Raw genomic sequence first — 15,981 nt, forward strand, 5'->3', positions numbered from 1 at the left:
TCCTGTCACAAGCACTTTTATTGAAACAAGGCCGTGATCAAAATAAAATGCAAAGACAGGGTTTCCTTCCCTGACTATTGGTGATTTCACAACATATTTACACAATGAGATTTTTGATAAATAATAATCAGTAATGTGGATATAATAGTGGATAAAGGCAAATAATAAAGCTGCTAGACCAGTCTGGTAAGTTCAGAAATTTATACCACTTTCCTGTAGCCTAATGTAGCTTTTAAAACCAGGAAGACAACATTTATGCCATATCACAATATTATGGTATTCAAAATCTAAGACTATATCTAGTCTCATATCACGATATCAATATATTATTGATATTGCCCAGCCCTACTTGTAATAGTCAATTAAAATGCTTTTCCTTTTCCACCCCTTTTTTAATTAATAGTTGTAAGCCTTGCATTCGCATTATCGATTAATCTTATATCTACAGCAAACAGCATGAACAGCATGCATCGTGTGAGAAATGAGCTCATTGAATAGCCTATGTTTTCCAATTTTCGGATTGGTGCAATTTGAGACGTTACAATTTCCCTCGGCCTACTCTTGCCGTTTGTGTTTAGAATGCTATAGGGCAGGCTTAATGTGGCTTAGGTGCTATTATTGGCTGGGTTTCACCATCAACAGCTATTTAATTAATATAATGTAACATCCAATTGTTATATCTACTCATCTTCTCTTTTCAGATGCACTTCTGAAATATTTCAATCCTGGGCCACCTACAGACACTTCTAACTCAGATGGCACTCACGGAGGCTGAGAGAAACAGGTGGCGTGACATTCTCATTAGATTGGTGGCAATAATTCAGTCCTTAGCTGAAAGAAACATGGCTTTAAGGGGGTCCACAGACAACATAAAAGTATTTCTCCATTATTTTAGATTGCACCCCTGATCTGACTCAAAGGAACAGCTCTCTGTCAATGTCTGGATTGTGTCACAAAAAGACATGCCACAAATTAAAGAACATTTCATGGGTTTTCTTGTGGCAGAGGAGTCAACAGGGGAAAGTTTGTCATCTCTCATCCTCAAAAGGCTGGAGGAGCTTAACATACCCTTTGACGACTGCAGAGGACAGTCTTATGACAACGGCACCAACATGAAGGGAAAGAATAAAGGTGTTCAGGCTAGGCTGCTTCAACAGAACTCAAGAGCTTTTTTTGTCCCATGTGGTGCCCACACTTTAAATCTGGTGGTACGTAGCTGATGCTGCTAAGAGCTCACCAGATGCCATTGGCTACTTTGGATATTTGGATATCAGAGACCAGGTGGGAAAGCAGGATAAAAAGCATCGAGGCAGTTAGGTACCAAGCTGGGCAAGTCAGAGAGGCTCTTCTGGAAGTGAGGGAAACTATTGCAGACCCTGTGGTGAAAGTTGAAGCCCAGTCTTTGGCTGAGGAGGTTGGATCCTACCGGTTTTCTATTTGCACAGTCATATGGTATGCCATCCTCAACAACATCCAGCATGTGAGTAAACTGATGCAGTCACCCTCCATGCAGCTAGATGTGGCTGTCAACTTGCTGAAGAAAACCAGAGATTCCCTCACCCACTACAGTAACACTGGATTTTCTGATGCGCAGACAACTGCAAAGGAGATGTGTGAGGAGATGAATGTGGAGGTTGTTCTCAAACAAAAACGATTGAGAACCACAAAGAGGCACTTTGGTTATGAGTCTCCAGATGAGCCTATTGATGATGCACTTCGAAGAATGGAAACCACATTTTTTAATGTGATAGTGGACCCTCTCTTCAATTGATGAGAGATTTCAGAACCTGGGAGAGGTGAATGACAAATTTGGAGTGCTCCTCAACTTCACCAACATGCCAAAAGAAGAGCTGCTGGAGCACTGTCAAACCCTCAGCACCGCTCTAACCCATGATGGACAGCCAGATATTGATGGCAGGGAACTTGCTCTGGAAATGCAAAATTTTCCACATTTGCCATCAAGAAACATGACAAACATGGAACTCCTGACCTTATGGCATGAGAAGAAGCTGACTGAAATTTACCCCTCTATGTGGGTAGCTCTGAGAATCTCTGCGTCTCTACCTGTTACAGTGGCTGCTGCTGAAAGGAGCTTCTTAAAGCTCAAACTCATTAAAACGTACCTGAGATCTACTATGGTGCAAGAACATCTCAGTGGACTTTCCATCATAAGTATAAATCATGTGGTCTCACAACGGCTGTCTTATGATGATGTCATAGATGACTTTGCTACAAGAAAGACAAGGCGAGTAAGGCTGTAGAATTGGGGTAGCAAGAGTCAACTGGAGGCCTTAAGACCACTCTGAATGTAGACAGCGCCCTCTGATGGAATGGACTGTACAGACTCAGTCATTTGCTTCAACTGACATTCATTAACATAGCGCTGTCTCCAGTGTATTTTGTATATATGGCCCCATTTTTATTGTAGAACAATGCTACATTATGCATATGGTCCATATTTTTTTGTGCAATACTCTTATTTTACTATATTTATAATTCGTTATGTCTGCACTAGGTTCTGTTATATCGTATTTTGTGAAATACCTTATTTATATTGTGATTCATTTTGTGTCACTTGTTTTTGAATACTGTTTTTATTTTTTGCTGTTTTGTTGCATATAAAATGGAGCTGTAGTTGCCCATGTGTGCTGTAGAACAATGCTACATTATGTATATTGTACTAAGGTTTTTGTAATATAGTTCGTTTTTTTATGCAATACTCTTATTTTTATTCTATTATGTCTGCATTGGTTTCTTTAATATATTTTGTGCAATAGCTTATTGTTGTATTGATAATTCAATTTACATCACTTCTTTCTTTAGTAAAGAAAATCTCAAAGGCATGAAGCTATGCAGTTTCTGTATGAGTGTATGAACATTGGTGGCATTAAATGACGTTAAAATGCATAGTTTTTTGTAAAATAACGTGAAAATTTTCGCCGACTGGGCAGGAGAGAGGGCGGGGGCGCCACACCCTAATCTCACTTAAGGCACCAAAATGGCTAGGGCCGGCACTGCCAGCCGCGTTATCTAGGTGTGTTAGTCCGACTTCGAGAAATTAGATTTAGTACGATTTCAGTCAGACTAACACGTTTACATATATTTTAAAAGGCCAGTTTTAGTCAGACTAACACAATAAATCGACTTTTTCTAACATCATGTAAACATACTGACTGTTGTAGTAGAACATCTTGTCCCAGCTCCTCTCAAGTCTACACAGAGAGATTAGTTTCTAACACTGGCGTGTCGACTTTCTGCTCGCCTCATACTTTTAATTGTATCTGGCCAATTACCCCACTCTTCTGAGCCTCCCTAGTCGCTGCTCCACCCCATCTGCCGATCCGGGCAGGGCTGCAGACTACCACATGCCTCCTCTGATACATGTGGAGTCGCCAGCCGCTTCTTTTCACCTGACAGTGAGGAGTTTCACAAGGGGGACGTAGCGCATGTGAGGATCACGCTATTCCCCCCAGTTCCCCTTCCCCCCCTAAACAGGCACCCCGACCAACCAGAGGAGGCGCTAGTGCAGCGACCAGGACAGCGCCGTGTATAGAGAGAGTCTGGCCAACTGGCTACACGGGTGCCATATTGCCTGCCAACTGGTAGGCAGCCCCATGCGCGCGCTATTCAAAATCGCGCTCACTACATGATCTCTCAAGCTGCACTTTCAAAGAAATAAGGGAAAACAGAGATGGGGTGCTGGGTTGAGGTTGGATGTGAACTCAGCTCACACCCTACCATCAAAAGCAGATTACATAATCAGTCAGGCCAGTTGAGCCCAACAGCTCGGTCACACCTTCTACCATGTATCAGTCATATAGCACATGTTATTGTAGAAGGCCAGTTGAGCCCAACAGCTCAGTCACACCTTCTACCATGTATCAGTCATATAGCACATGCCATTGTGGAAATAAGAGATTACAGTATTTTTTGTACACAATTTAAAATTTAATGATTCCATACCAGAAATTATGTATATTGTTTCACTGAGTACCAAAGAGGATCATTAATTTTGAATTTTCCAACATTCAGTCATGTATTCATAGTATCAACAAAATTATGTCTTTCCCATAATTCAACACCAGTACGCACCAGAAATTGGTGTCTCTCAAAAGTATTTATGCAGTGGTATGCAAATCTTAAAAATGCTAATGACAGCCTCAGAAAAGCTCAAAACCCTTTCTGAATAGTGTCAAAATTTTCATTCAGTCACTCATCAGCCGCTTCTCCGGGGTCAGGTCGTGGTGGCAGCAAGCTAAGTAGGGCACTCCAGACGTCCCTCTCCCCAGCAACGCCCTCCAGCTCCTCCTGGGGGATCCCAAGGCGTTCCCAGGCCAGCTGGAACATGTAGTCCCTTCAGCGAGTTCTGGGTCTACCCCGGGGTCTCCTCCCAGTTTGCCGTGCCCGGGAAACCTCCAAAGGAAGGTGCCCAGGAGGCATCCTAATCAGATGCCTGAACCACCTCAACTGGCTCCTTTCGATCCGAAGGAGCAGCAGCTCTACTGAAGCTCCCTCCGGATGTCCGAGCTCCTCACCCTATCTCTAAGGCTGAGCCCAGACACCCTATGTAGGAAACTAATTTCAGCCGCTTGTATCTGCGATCTCACCCTTTCGGTCACTACCCAAAGCTCATGACCATAGGTGAGGATTGGAACGAAGATTGACTGGTAAATTGAGATCTTTGCCTTCCGGCTCAGCTCCTCTTCACCACAACGGTCCGGTACACCGTTTGCATTACTGCTGATGCTGCACCAATCCGCTTGTCAATCTCCCGCTCCATCCTACCCTCACTTGTGAACAATACCCCGAGATGCTTGAACTCCTTCACTTGAGGAAACAACTCATCCCCAAGCTGGAGGGAGCAATCCACCATTTTCCGGTAGAGAACCATGGCCTCAGTGTCAAAATGTTGTCTAAATTCTTTAATCTAATAAATTAATGTTCCTGTAAGTCGGGTGTCACAGCTCAAGTGCAGTAATAGAAATCAGGACGACGATTGAAGCATTCCATATAATAGGGTAAGCCATGAGTCTTATGTCATGTGACCAGCTTAATGAGATAACTGACCGAAAGCCGCCTCACTTTTGACTACTGTTAAATAAGAATTTAACATGACTATTGTGTCTGTCACCTTATTAATTGGTCACATGGCAAAATGAGGCTCACAGCTTACCCCGTTTTGTGGGTGTAATGTACCATGAATGGATCACTCTGTTAATTTCTATTACTAGACTCTGATCCCAACTTAGAGGAAACAAGAATTTATTAGATTAGAAATTTAGACAACATATTGAAGCTATTGAGAAAGGAGTTTTGCCTTTTAAGGCCGCACCACTGCGCAAATAATTTTGAGAGGCTCTTTATGGCAGGGAGAATTCTAAAAGTCCCCCCCCACACACACACACACACACACACTTTTAGGCCTCTGGCAGAAGCTCTGATATATTATTATAGGTTGCTTCATTTACTCAATATAAAAATGTTTTCAAAAGCCAAGCTCTTGCAGTATACATGTAGCATACATGTAGATTTCAACCCAAAGAATTTACTCCAGAGACTCTAGTTTTTATCCACTACACTACTGGTGTGGTGGGTAAATTGGTGATCAGTACCAGTATTACATATTTTGCAATGTTCAGTAGGCTACTAGTGAATGATAATGAGCAATAACATCTGGGACACTTGAGAAATATTAGGCCTACCTGTTTCGAGGTTTAGCCAGTGCAGCTTCAGTTCTGTATCGGGGCTCTTGTCTAGTTTATCTCAACACTACCCACACACTGCCTCGGCTCAGGCTCAGGCTTGTCACTCAATCCATTCCATATGACAATCTGACACTGTTTACATTTGCATTTCTGTCAACAGTTATACACAGCTTGGATGTGCTATACAGCTGATTTCCACACATCAATGCCTTACAGACTCTCGGATTGCTCCAGGGAAGTTAGCTTATCGAAAAATCGTAAACACTGAAATGAACTCACAGAGCACAAGTAGGAGTAAGCTCAGGGGGACCAGCCCAGCCTGCGAATCTTCACGGTCCAAACTGCCCTCCTTTGTGCATCCTGTGGAAATCGATGCATCATACGGCCTTGTCCCGGCCGAACGGGACAGCCCCAAACCGCACAACACACCATGTCTCCTTCAACTGCTGCAAATCGGTGAGAAATGGGCCGAAAACACAGGAAACATCATTGAAACGTCATGATGACAGAGCCAGACGTTGGTAGGAAACATGGCGCCCGTCAAGCACGTGACAGGCCCTCAGCCAATCACAACGCGTGTTGCAAAGATCAAAGGCTGGCCAGACTCTCTCTATACACGTCGCTGGACCAGGACACATACCGACATCCGCCTTCCCACCAGCAGACACGGCCAATTGTGTCTGTAGGGACGCCCGACCAAGCCGGAGGCAACACGGGGATCCCGGTTCGAATCCCCGTGTTGGTAGGCAACGGAATAGACCGCAACGCCACTCGGATACCACCTCGCCTCATATTCTGTTGGTCTAACACGCTGGGCACCACATGGGTTGGCTATGTCACATGTGGGGTTTCTTTCATGTAAGATACCAAAAACACCGAGACATGAGTCCCATCTGATGTAGGCAATGTGAAATGGTTGATCGTAGTGTTTTCCCCTACACAGATGAAAAACCAACTTTCTCCCTCAAAGCCACTATGTGATGCGTCTAATTTTTTGTTGAATTTGTCAGAGGACACCAGTTCTACCATCCTGGAACCACACCAACATTTTGTACAGCTCAAAAAATTGTGGTGGAAGAAAGTATACTACCTTTTTAAGATTCATTCTTTCTTTTTCTGCTCTTGATCTTTCTTCCTTCGCCACTTTTTTGGTGTGATAATCATGCAGACAGAAACTGTTGTCTCAGCTCCGAAAGCTGTGATCACACCGTCCTACTCACACACACCCACCCACTAATTTATCTTCCCCTGCCCATCTCACTCTCCATCTCTCTCCAACGCTGCTGTCAATCATTCTCTGTGGCGGTTCTCTCTCTCGCGCTCTCTCTCTCTCTCTGTCTGTCTGTCTCTGTCTCCGTCTCTCTCACTGTCTCTCTGTCTGTCTCTCTGTCTGTCTCTCTCTCTCTCAAATTCAAATAGCTTTATTGGCATGAACAAAAAATATGTTGTTGCTAAAGCAGTTTGCAGAAGATTCAAACATTACATCACATATTACATACACATTAAATTCACATTACATCACATATTATGTCATCACATAAGCAGGTTCCATATTTTTGCCTACTGAAGCAGTCGTTTTTTATTGCCATACAGTACAGTGCAATAAATGTTGTACAGTTTAATACAATTATTTGATAGCATATAATACTAATAGCATATAATCTCTCTGTCTCGCTCTCTTGCTCTCTCACTGTCTCTGTCTGTGTCTCTGTGTCTCTGTCCCTCAGTCTCTCTGTCTCTCTCCCGCTGTCTCTCTCTCTCTCTCCCTGGCCCTTCTCTGCAGGCCAAGTGCAGGGGGAGTAGAAGCCTTTAATGAGCTCTACGGGGAAATAACCCCACCCCACCCCATCACCATTTAAGTCGTTTTTTCTCTCTCCTCTTCAATTCTCACTCACTTTCTAAGTCGCTCTCCCTTTTGCACACACACACACACACACACATTCTTTTCTATGTCTCCTATCTTCTCATCTCCTGCAGTTTAGTGTCAAGTATACATCCTTTTCCTTCGTTCATTCTCATTCATTCACACTGTCCTCATCTCCTCTCTGTCGTTTGCTGCCTCACCATCTCTTCCTGTGGCGCTGTGCCCTTAACATGTCTCTCTCTTCCTCTCCTCTGCCCTCCTCCTATCTGTCTGTCTTTTAGGTCAGACATCGTTCACCTTTGGGTCTCAAGTCAACCTCTCATTAACATTCTAGCGCTGCCCTGCTCGTGGGAAACCAGCACTTGGTAGTCAGAGTTACTGTGTGCTCCTGTGTAGTGTAGTCTTACATGCAAAATACAGACCTGCAAAATACAATCAATGTGCATCTGAGTGTGTGTGCGTGCATGTGTGTGTGTGTGCGTGTGTGTGTTGTTTGCGATGCCAAGTGTGTCCCAAGGGCTGCACATCATACTTCAAAGTTGAAGCACAATTTGCTTTGAGTCAAACTATAACAGCAAAAACTCTCACCCCCCCCCCCTTTATTCTGTTTATCCATGCTCTGCATGCAGATGCCAAGGTAGCAGTTTGTAGGTTTCCATGTTTGTGGGGTAACTCAGTGTGTGACGAGTGTCACCAGCATGCGAGCATGAGTGCGAGCATGAGTGCGTGTCACCGCACATGTTCCTCGGCCGGAGGAGCTCCTCCTCCCTTCAATTCATAACGTTTTTGTTTGCGCTCTGCAGTTTCTCCCTCATCTCATTAGAAACACAATTAACAAGCAATTAGAGTTTATTGAGGGCAGATTAGCTGACATGTAGAGCAGATCTAATGTACTGGGTGTACAGGGATGTTACCCAGTACCAGCGGGGGGGGGGGGGGGGGGGCACAGAGATGAGAGACGAGGGGGAAAAGACCAAAAATAGAAAGCAGATGAGAGTTTTGCTCTCAATTCTACGTTTTTGTTTTGGGGAAAATATAAAATCCTGATGTCCATCACTCAGTTTTTCAACACAATCAGAGATAATCCACTCCCTCACTAGTTGCAATTGCTAATAATACGTTTTTTTTTTAAACAAAAGGACTTATGATGGCTAATCATATTCCATTATAGACTGTCATGCCATCATTTTCCAGTTCCGAAGGTGAGAGAAGCAGGCTGGCCACTGGAAGCTTACTGGTATTTGCCACAGCTCCAGCTGCAGGAAATGTTGCTGAGCAAAGTAAACAAGAAGCGCTTGGTTGGGCGTCCCTACAGACACAATTGGCCGTGTCTGTGGGTGGGAAGCCGGATGTGGGTATGTGTCCTGGTCACTGCACTAGCGCCTCCTCTGGTCGGTCGGGGCACCTGTTTAGGGGGGGAGGGGGAACTGGGGGGAATAGCGTGATCCTCCCACGCGCTATGTCCCCCTGGCGAAACCCCTCACTGTCAGGTGAAAAGAAGCGGCTGGCAACTCCACATGTATCGGAGGAGGCATGTGGTAGTCTGCAGCCCTCCCCGGATCGGCAGAGGGGAAGGAGCAGCAACTGGGATGGCTTGGAAGAGTGGGGTAATTGGCCAAGTACAATTGGGGAGAAAAAGGGGGAGGAATAAAAAAAAAGTACCGTGGATGCCCTTGAGCAAGGTATTTAACCTCACACCTGCAACAGAGACACTCACTGGCCAACAGGGAACATAGTGGTATTGGATGGCTGCTCCCCCGTTGTTGCTATTAAAGAGCATACACCCACTGTAATAATCCCCATACACAAAGGTTTAAACAAAAGAAGCAGGTGTTGTCATCTTGGTGGAGAGATTTCAGCTGAAGCACCGAGAGATGCAGAGTGCAGAGGGTGTAGGATGAGAGAGGGGAGGAGATACACAGACAGGTAATGGGATCAATAGGGACAGAGGTGGTCAGATGACCGAGTCCGGCGGAAGGTGCCAGAGGAAGACAGGGTGAGATGAACCATAGAGTGAGAAATGGAGACAGAACAGGATGACCGATCCACACAAATATGTTCTCATTTTAAAACGCATAACCTTTGTTAGGTTTACGCCTGGCGTTCACACTACTCCTGCGTGTTCGAACCCCTAAAATGGAAACTGAAACACCGCCGACCCCGTTTTAGTTGAAAGACTCCAGGATTGTGTTTTAGTCTGGACGGGCAGAAATGAAGACTTTTGAAAACGATGACGCAGACATCCACGTTTGCTTCCTTGATTAGGTCTTATCAGTCCCGACTTATCCTTCCCTGATTCGCCATGCCCCTACCACGTGACCCTTTCCCGGAAAACAAACATCAGCCTTGAGTACCGGTGGTTGATTCAAATGTATAACGAATTACAGACATTGCTGACCTTGTTGTCTATGCTTGCAGCTTTTGTGTGGGTAAATTCTGCATTTTCCAATGCTACTACTGCCTGCATACACAGGAGGCATGCTATTATTCGAGCGATTTGTGACAATTCCCGCATCCAGCAGCGTTATTAGCCCTGCATGGAGCACCGGTTTTGGGTGAGGCTGGGAAGAAACGGTGTCTGGTGGGATAATTTGATCTATGAAGTTGTGGTTCCCGGGGAATGGAGAGGAAACTTTCAGATGTCCAGATCGGACCTGATAAACCTCAGCTAAAGAATACATCCACATGTGGAAGAAGCAACAAGGAACATGAGGGCACCCGTGCATGTGCTTATGTCGCTAAGGGGAACCAGGGGGAACCAGTGTAGGGAAGTGGGAGTGAACTTTCCAATATGAGTAGGGAAGGGTAGGGAATGACGGACACACAACAGGCGGCGCTCGTAGAGAAGCGAGAAGAGAAACACGGCCTCTTGTTCTGCGGCGGCGAAACCCCGGAAACTTGGGACTGCTAGCTAACAAGCTAATGCTAGCTAGCTTTTTGTTGACAGTGAGCATGCCTGTCAGACGTGGGGGCTGACCCGATCTAATCTTTCCTCCGCTGTCGTGGTCTCGGGTTTTAAAGCCGCCAGTGTCACTCGGAAGTCGTCCTCGGACGCTTTATTAAACGAGTGGCACGGGGACACTCCAGAAAACCGCTAACGCATTTGGCCTATCCTGACAAAATGTCTTGGTCATCATCCGACAAGTCTGTTGGCCATCGCCATCCCCCCCCCCCCTCTCCCCAATTGTACTTGGCCCCACTCCGTCCCGGTCGCTGCTCCACCCCCTCTGCCGATCCAGGGAGGCCTGCAGACTACCACCTGCCTCCTCCGATACATGTTGGAGTCACCAGCCGCTTCTTTTCACCTGACAGTGAGGGGTTTCGCCAGGGGGACGCAGTGCGTGGGAGGATCACGCTGTATCCCCAAGTTCCCCCTCCCCCTTGAACAGACACCCCAACCCACCGCAGGAGGCGCTAGTGCAGCAACCAGGACACATACGCACATCCGGCTTCCCACCCGCAGACACGGCCAGTTGTGTCTGTAGGGACGCCCGACCAAGCCAGAGGCAACACGGGAGTTCGATTTTAAATAGTGCAAAGCATTCATCTACAAACTTCCACGACAGGGTATTTGTCGAAACCGAAGCTAGGAGGTGCCACAAACAACTCAGCGTTAGCTCTCCATCTCTCTCTTTATCTGTCTGTCCTCTGTCTACAGGGCCGGAGCGCTCCATGGCCATCTCAAACTCCCATGTCCTCTTCGCTTACCTGAGCAACCCCCCTCCCAAATGCCCCACTGAGTCTTATCCCATCTCCGAATCTCAATTAGATTTTAGTTTGTTCAGCTCTGGTTTGGATTTGAATAAATAAGACGACCTGTGAAAAATGTTCTTATAAAAAAAACCCACTGAGGCACACATCCATCTGCTAGAACCATACTGTACACCAGCACACACACTCACCCCTACACAGATAAATTATAAATCACACAACATGAACGAGAGAGCAGCGTCCATCCAGACATGGTCAGGGCATTGCTATTATACACCGGTAAATATAAAATGTGAAAATAGAAATAAAATATAAAAACACACACATACGTGCAAACACATAGATAGATTTCACTCCAAAAAATCCACAAGCCAGAATATCTATTTAAAATCACAGAAGTGGGGAGATCAGAAGCGACTAAATCTGCAAAAAGAACCTGAGACAGACTTGACATTCATCATTGATTCCCTCAGGGGCAGTTCTCTGTGCACCCTATCATCTAGAGGCAGGTTCAGCCAGCTCGTGTCACACCCCGTGAACAGCTAGAGGCCAAGCAACATACTCAAGTAAGGATATTTTTTCAATTATGGGTGCAAGTGGAATGGAAGCTTGGCCTTCCAGTTAGGGAGGATGAGCCCCCCCCCCCCAATCATCTTACCATGCCTGTTCAACGTCCAAATGTCTCACCAGCTAACATCCTCTGTATGCATTCCTCTCTTTACTGATCACAGAGGCTGGCTAGCTCAGCTTTCAACTTTAGTCTGCCCCAGATCATACATTCCCACCCCCTCTTCCTCTCTCTGTTCTTCTTCTGCCCCTCATCTACCCCTGCACAAAGGCACAGTCACACATCCATTCAAATATCACACACACAACACACAAGTCCTTGCAAGCCTCTTCTGCACACACACATACACCATATGTGCCACAGATCCTGCTCATCTTAATTCAATTACCAGTACAATCAAGTTATTCTTCATGATTCGTTAGAACAGGATACTTATCAGAGAAACGCAGAGGGAAAGACAACAGTAAACAATTGACTGTGTGTCTGCCAATGGCATCAGGCAGCAAAGATGGTCCAATACCTGGAGTGTAGGAGAAAAGGTTCACAGAAAACAGAGCCAGTGTGTCTGCTGCTTGTAAAGCCAAATTTGACACGATTTTGAAAGCATCTTTACACTAACAGGATAATGGAGAGAATCTGAAATGTAAGGATCTGTGCATCAAGGTTCTGGATTGCCATCCTGAAACCAGTCACACTGCAAAAAGGGCTTTTCTCGGTGAGCTTTGACACACATATTTTAACCCTACTCCAGTGAAATTAAGCCAGAGGCTATACTTCCCTGCACACCTTCCCTCACCCTTTACCTCCCCCACTGTTCCCTGCTCTGGAGTGCCCATGGACTATGATGTTTGCAGATGACATTGTGATCTGCAGCGAGAGTTGGGTGCAGGTTGAGGAGAGCCTGGACAGGTGGAGGTATGCACTGGAGAGAAGAGGAATGAAAGTCAGTAGGAGCAAGACAGAATACATATGCATGAATAAGAGGGAGGACAGTGGAATGGTGAGGATGCAAGGAGTGGAGGTGATGAAGGTGTATGAGTTTAAATACTCGGGGTCAATTATCCAAAGTAACGGGGAGTTCAGAAAAGAGGTGAAGAAGAGAGTGCAGGCAGGGTGGAGTGGGTGGAGAAGAGTGTCAGGGGTGATTTGTGACAGAAGGGTACCAGCACATGTGAAAGGGAAAGTTTACAAGATGGTTGTGAGACCAGCTATGTTATATGGTTTGGAGACAGTGGCACTGACGAAAAGACAGGAGGTGGAGGCGGAGGTGGCAGAGTTGAATATGCTAAAATTTTTCATTGGGAGTGACAAAGAAGGACAGTATTAGGAATGAGTGCATTAGAGGGACAGCTCAGGTTGGACAGTTTGGAGACAAAGCAAGAGAGGCAAGATTGAGATGGCTTGGACGTGTGTGGAGGAGAGATGCTGGGTATATTGGGAGAAGGATGCTGAATATGGAGCTGCCAGGCAAGAGGAAAAGAGGAAGGCCAAAGAGGAGGTTGATGGATGTGGTGAGGGAGGACATGCAGGTGGCTGGTGTGACAGAGGAAGATGCAGAGGACAGGAAGAGATGGAAATGGATGATCCGCTGTGGCGACCCCTAACGGGAACAGCTGAAAGTAGTAGTAGACTTCACCCTATTCTCTCTTGGTATTGCTTTATGCCAATGGGAATGTTTTCCAAACTAGATTCATGCTGATGTGTCCTCAGTGTGAGTGCTCTCTATCTATCGCTATCTATCTCCCTTTGGTTTCACGTCTGTCCGTCTCTCTGTCACTCTCTCTCCCTCTCTCTCCCTCTCTCACAGATAGCTGGGTCACCCTGAAAGCTTCCGTCTCTCTTAGATCAGTCGCTTTGCTGACAAGTGTTTGTGGTTCACTGTTCTGCTGGTGATGCAGTGTGTGTGTGTGTGTGTGTGTGTGTGTGTGTGTGTGTGTGTGTGTGTGTGTGTGTGTGTGTGTGTGTGTGTGTGTGTGTTGTAGATGTGGGTTTTTTTGTGGGTTTAGCTGAGTTAATATCCCAGAACCTTAAGTCTTTCTGCATTTTGGAGTATTCCAAATATCAGCTTTTTCTCAGCTTGACTCCACAAGTAGAGCACTTTCAAACAACCACTAACATTTTCAGGGGAGGAGAAAGTATAGCTAAATAAAAGTATAGCTAGTTTCATTGGTAATGATGTGTTTTGTCTTGTTTTTTTTTTTTTGGGAAAAGATATTTTTTGCAAACATGAAGGACATGTGGGAGTGGGGTTAAATTTTGTTGTGTTTGTAAAGTTTACTGAGGTACTCTCGTCAGATGATTGCTCATGGACAGAATTCACTATCTGTGTGCCGGTCTAAAACCACAAAAGAAGTTGGCAGTTTCTGAGGGCGGTTTCAGCGACAGCACTGACCGTTTGCTTGATGTCTGGGATGCCGATGCGGAACACCATCATGGCGATGTGGGCATCCTCAGATGGCGCAGAGCTGCTGCTGCGTTCCTTAAGCCTCCTCTGCTGCTGCTGCTGCATTTGATTGGTTGGCTGTTGGTGTGTCAGTCCGTGGTTGGACGAATAGGGGTTTGTGGTGTGCCCAGGATTCCCGGGCCGAATCTGTCTGTCTCCCATAGGCCGTCCAGTGATTTTGCCTGATTGCCGGTGCCCTTCATCCCTGCCTCCTCGTGACAGGCCCCCTCGCCGCACTTCCTCCACCTCTTCCTCCTCCTCCTCGTCTTCCTCCTCTCCCTCCAGTTCTCCGTTGTCCTCTTCCTCTCCCTCCTCATCTCGGCCGTCCTCCTCCATTTCCTCCTCTTCCTCTTCTTCCTCCTCTTCCTCGTCCTCTGCCCCTGGATAGAGATGTCGATTGTGTCCCAGCATCCTTTGCTGCTCCTCGTCACTGGAGAGGGGACTGAACGGCATTGTCATGGTGACAGGGAGGGTGGCACAAATGGCAATGGCATCATTTCCAGAGAGACACTGTGAGAGAGGGTGAGAGAGAGGGAAGAGAAGCAGTCAAAACAGAGACAGACTTTGTAAGAAGGTGAAAACAAAGCCATAAAGTGAGAGAAGTCTCCGTTCTTATGTGTCCAAGGCCAGGAATCCATCCTACGTTGCTGATGGTAACTCTGGTCACTATGGGAACAGACGAGACGCTTTTATACATACTCCTAACCTTTATCACAGGGTGACAGACTATTCAGGCCTCATATATGAACAAAACCTATTTGTGATGTGACGCTTTAGCCTATGATCCATGCTCTCATGCTCCTCACACACAGAAAAAAGTCATACAGAGCTAGTCTGTGCTTCAGAAGTGGAGCTTTGACAGCAGCAAGCTGAATCTTCATAGCTCTTTGTCTTTGGCAGAGACTATGAGCTGTAATCATATGGGAGGGTGATTCTACTGAGAGTAGCACAACTAAGCAGAGCATTAAATATTATAGTATATTGTAATATCATAACCAGAGTATTAGGTAGCCAAATCTGGATGGCACTATCTGAATGGCTGCCAAAAGAGGGGCTCTTTATAGTAAGATTGCTATACCTACATAAGACCATACAACATTGTAACTTGACACTACAGCCTGACTTCATAAAAGACAATAGCTTTACCTTTGGTAAAGTATGCACTCCATAGCATTTGCTGGCACACATGAGAGAGCACTTCAGACCAGAGTGCCTCAGTCATGCACGACACACATCGTTCGGTATGAGCCGAGAGGAACCATAGTCCCTAGTGGTTAGTAGCTGAAACTGCACGTAGTGTCTGACCTTCAGCACCACCGTAACGTGGAGAGCTCCACATAGTACTGGACTTTGAGAGACACTTGCGTAACTACGTCAATGGAGAGAGTAGACCATTCAGATCTGCCCAAGCAGAGACTTGCTGAAGCTGAACACAGCTACAGAAATAGCAACTACTGAAACAACCGCTAAGATAGCACCACAAAAAGCATAAGAAACAGGGGCAAAGCTTTACGAAATGTTCAAATTACAAAAAAAAAAAATCATCTCGATTTTCATCAGAAAGACAGTCAGTATCCTATTGCTCCGTTTTTGAGTTTCGCACATTTCACTATGAATGCACGTCAAGTGCATCTGTAATGAGGAGACTTTAAATTGTAAATTAAGTGTGTGTGTGTGTGTACAGTATCCC

At 45.7% G+C, this 15,981-nt stretch overlaps 1 protein-coding gene across 1 annotated transcript in view; it reads right to left on the reverse strand.

Moving 5' to 3' along the window:
• shank1 (SH3 and multiple ankyrin repeat domains 1) overlaps window positions 1-14,750 on the reverse strand; it is a 109,840-nt gene extending 95,090 nt beyond the window's left edge. The window contains exon 1 of the mRNA XM_056287803.1: window positions 14,241-14,750. Within this exon, the coding sequence (XP_056143778.1) occupies window positions 14,241-14,750 (510 nt within the window). The remainder of the gene's footprint in view (window positions 1-14,240) is intronic.
• Between the last annotated feature and the right edge of the window lie 1,231 nt (window positions 14,751-15,981).

This window comes from Lampris incognitus, chromosome 10 (genome assembly GCF_029633865.1).
Source record: "Lampris incognitus isolate fLamInc1 chromosome 10, fLamInc1.hap2, whole genome shotgun sequence".
Taxonomy (NCBI): domain Eukaryota; kingdom Metazoa; phylum Chordata; class Actinopteri; order Lampriformes; family Lampridae; genus Lampris; species Lampris incognitus.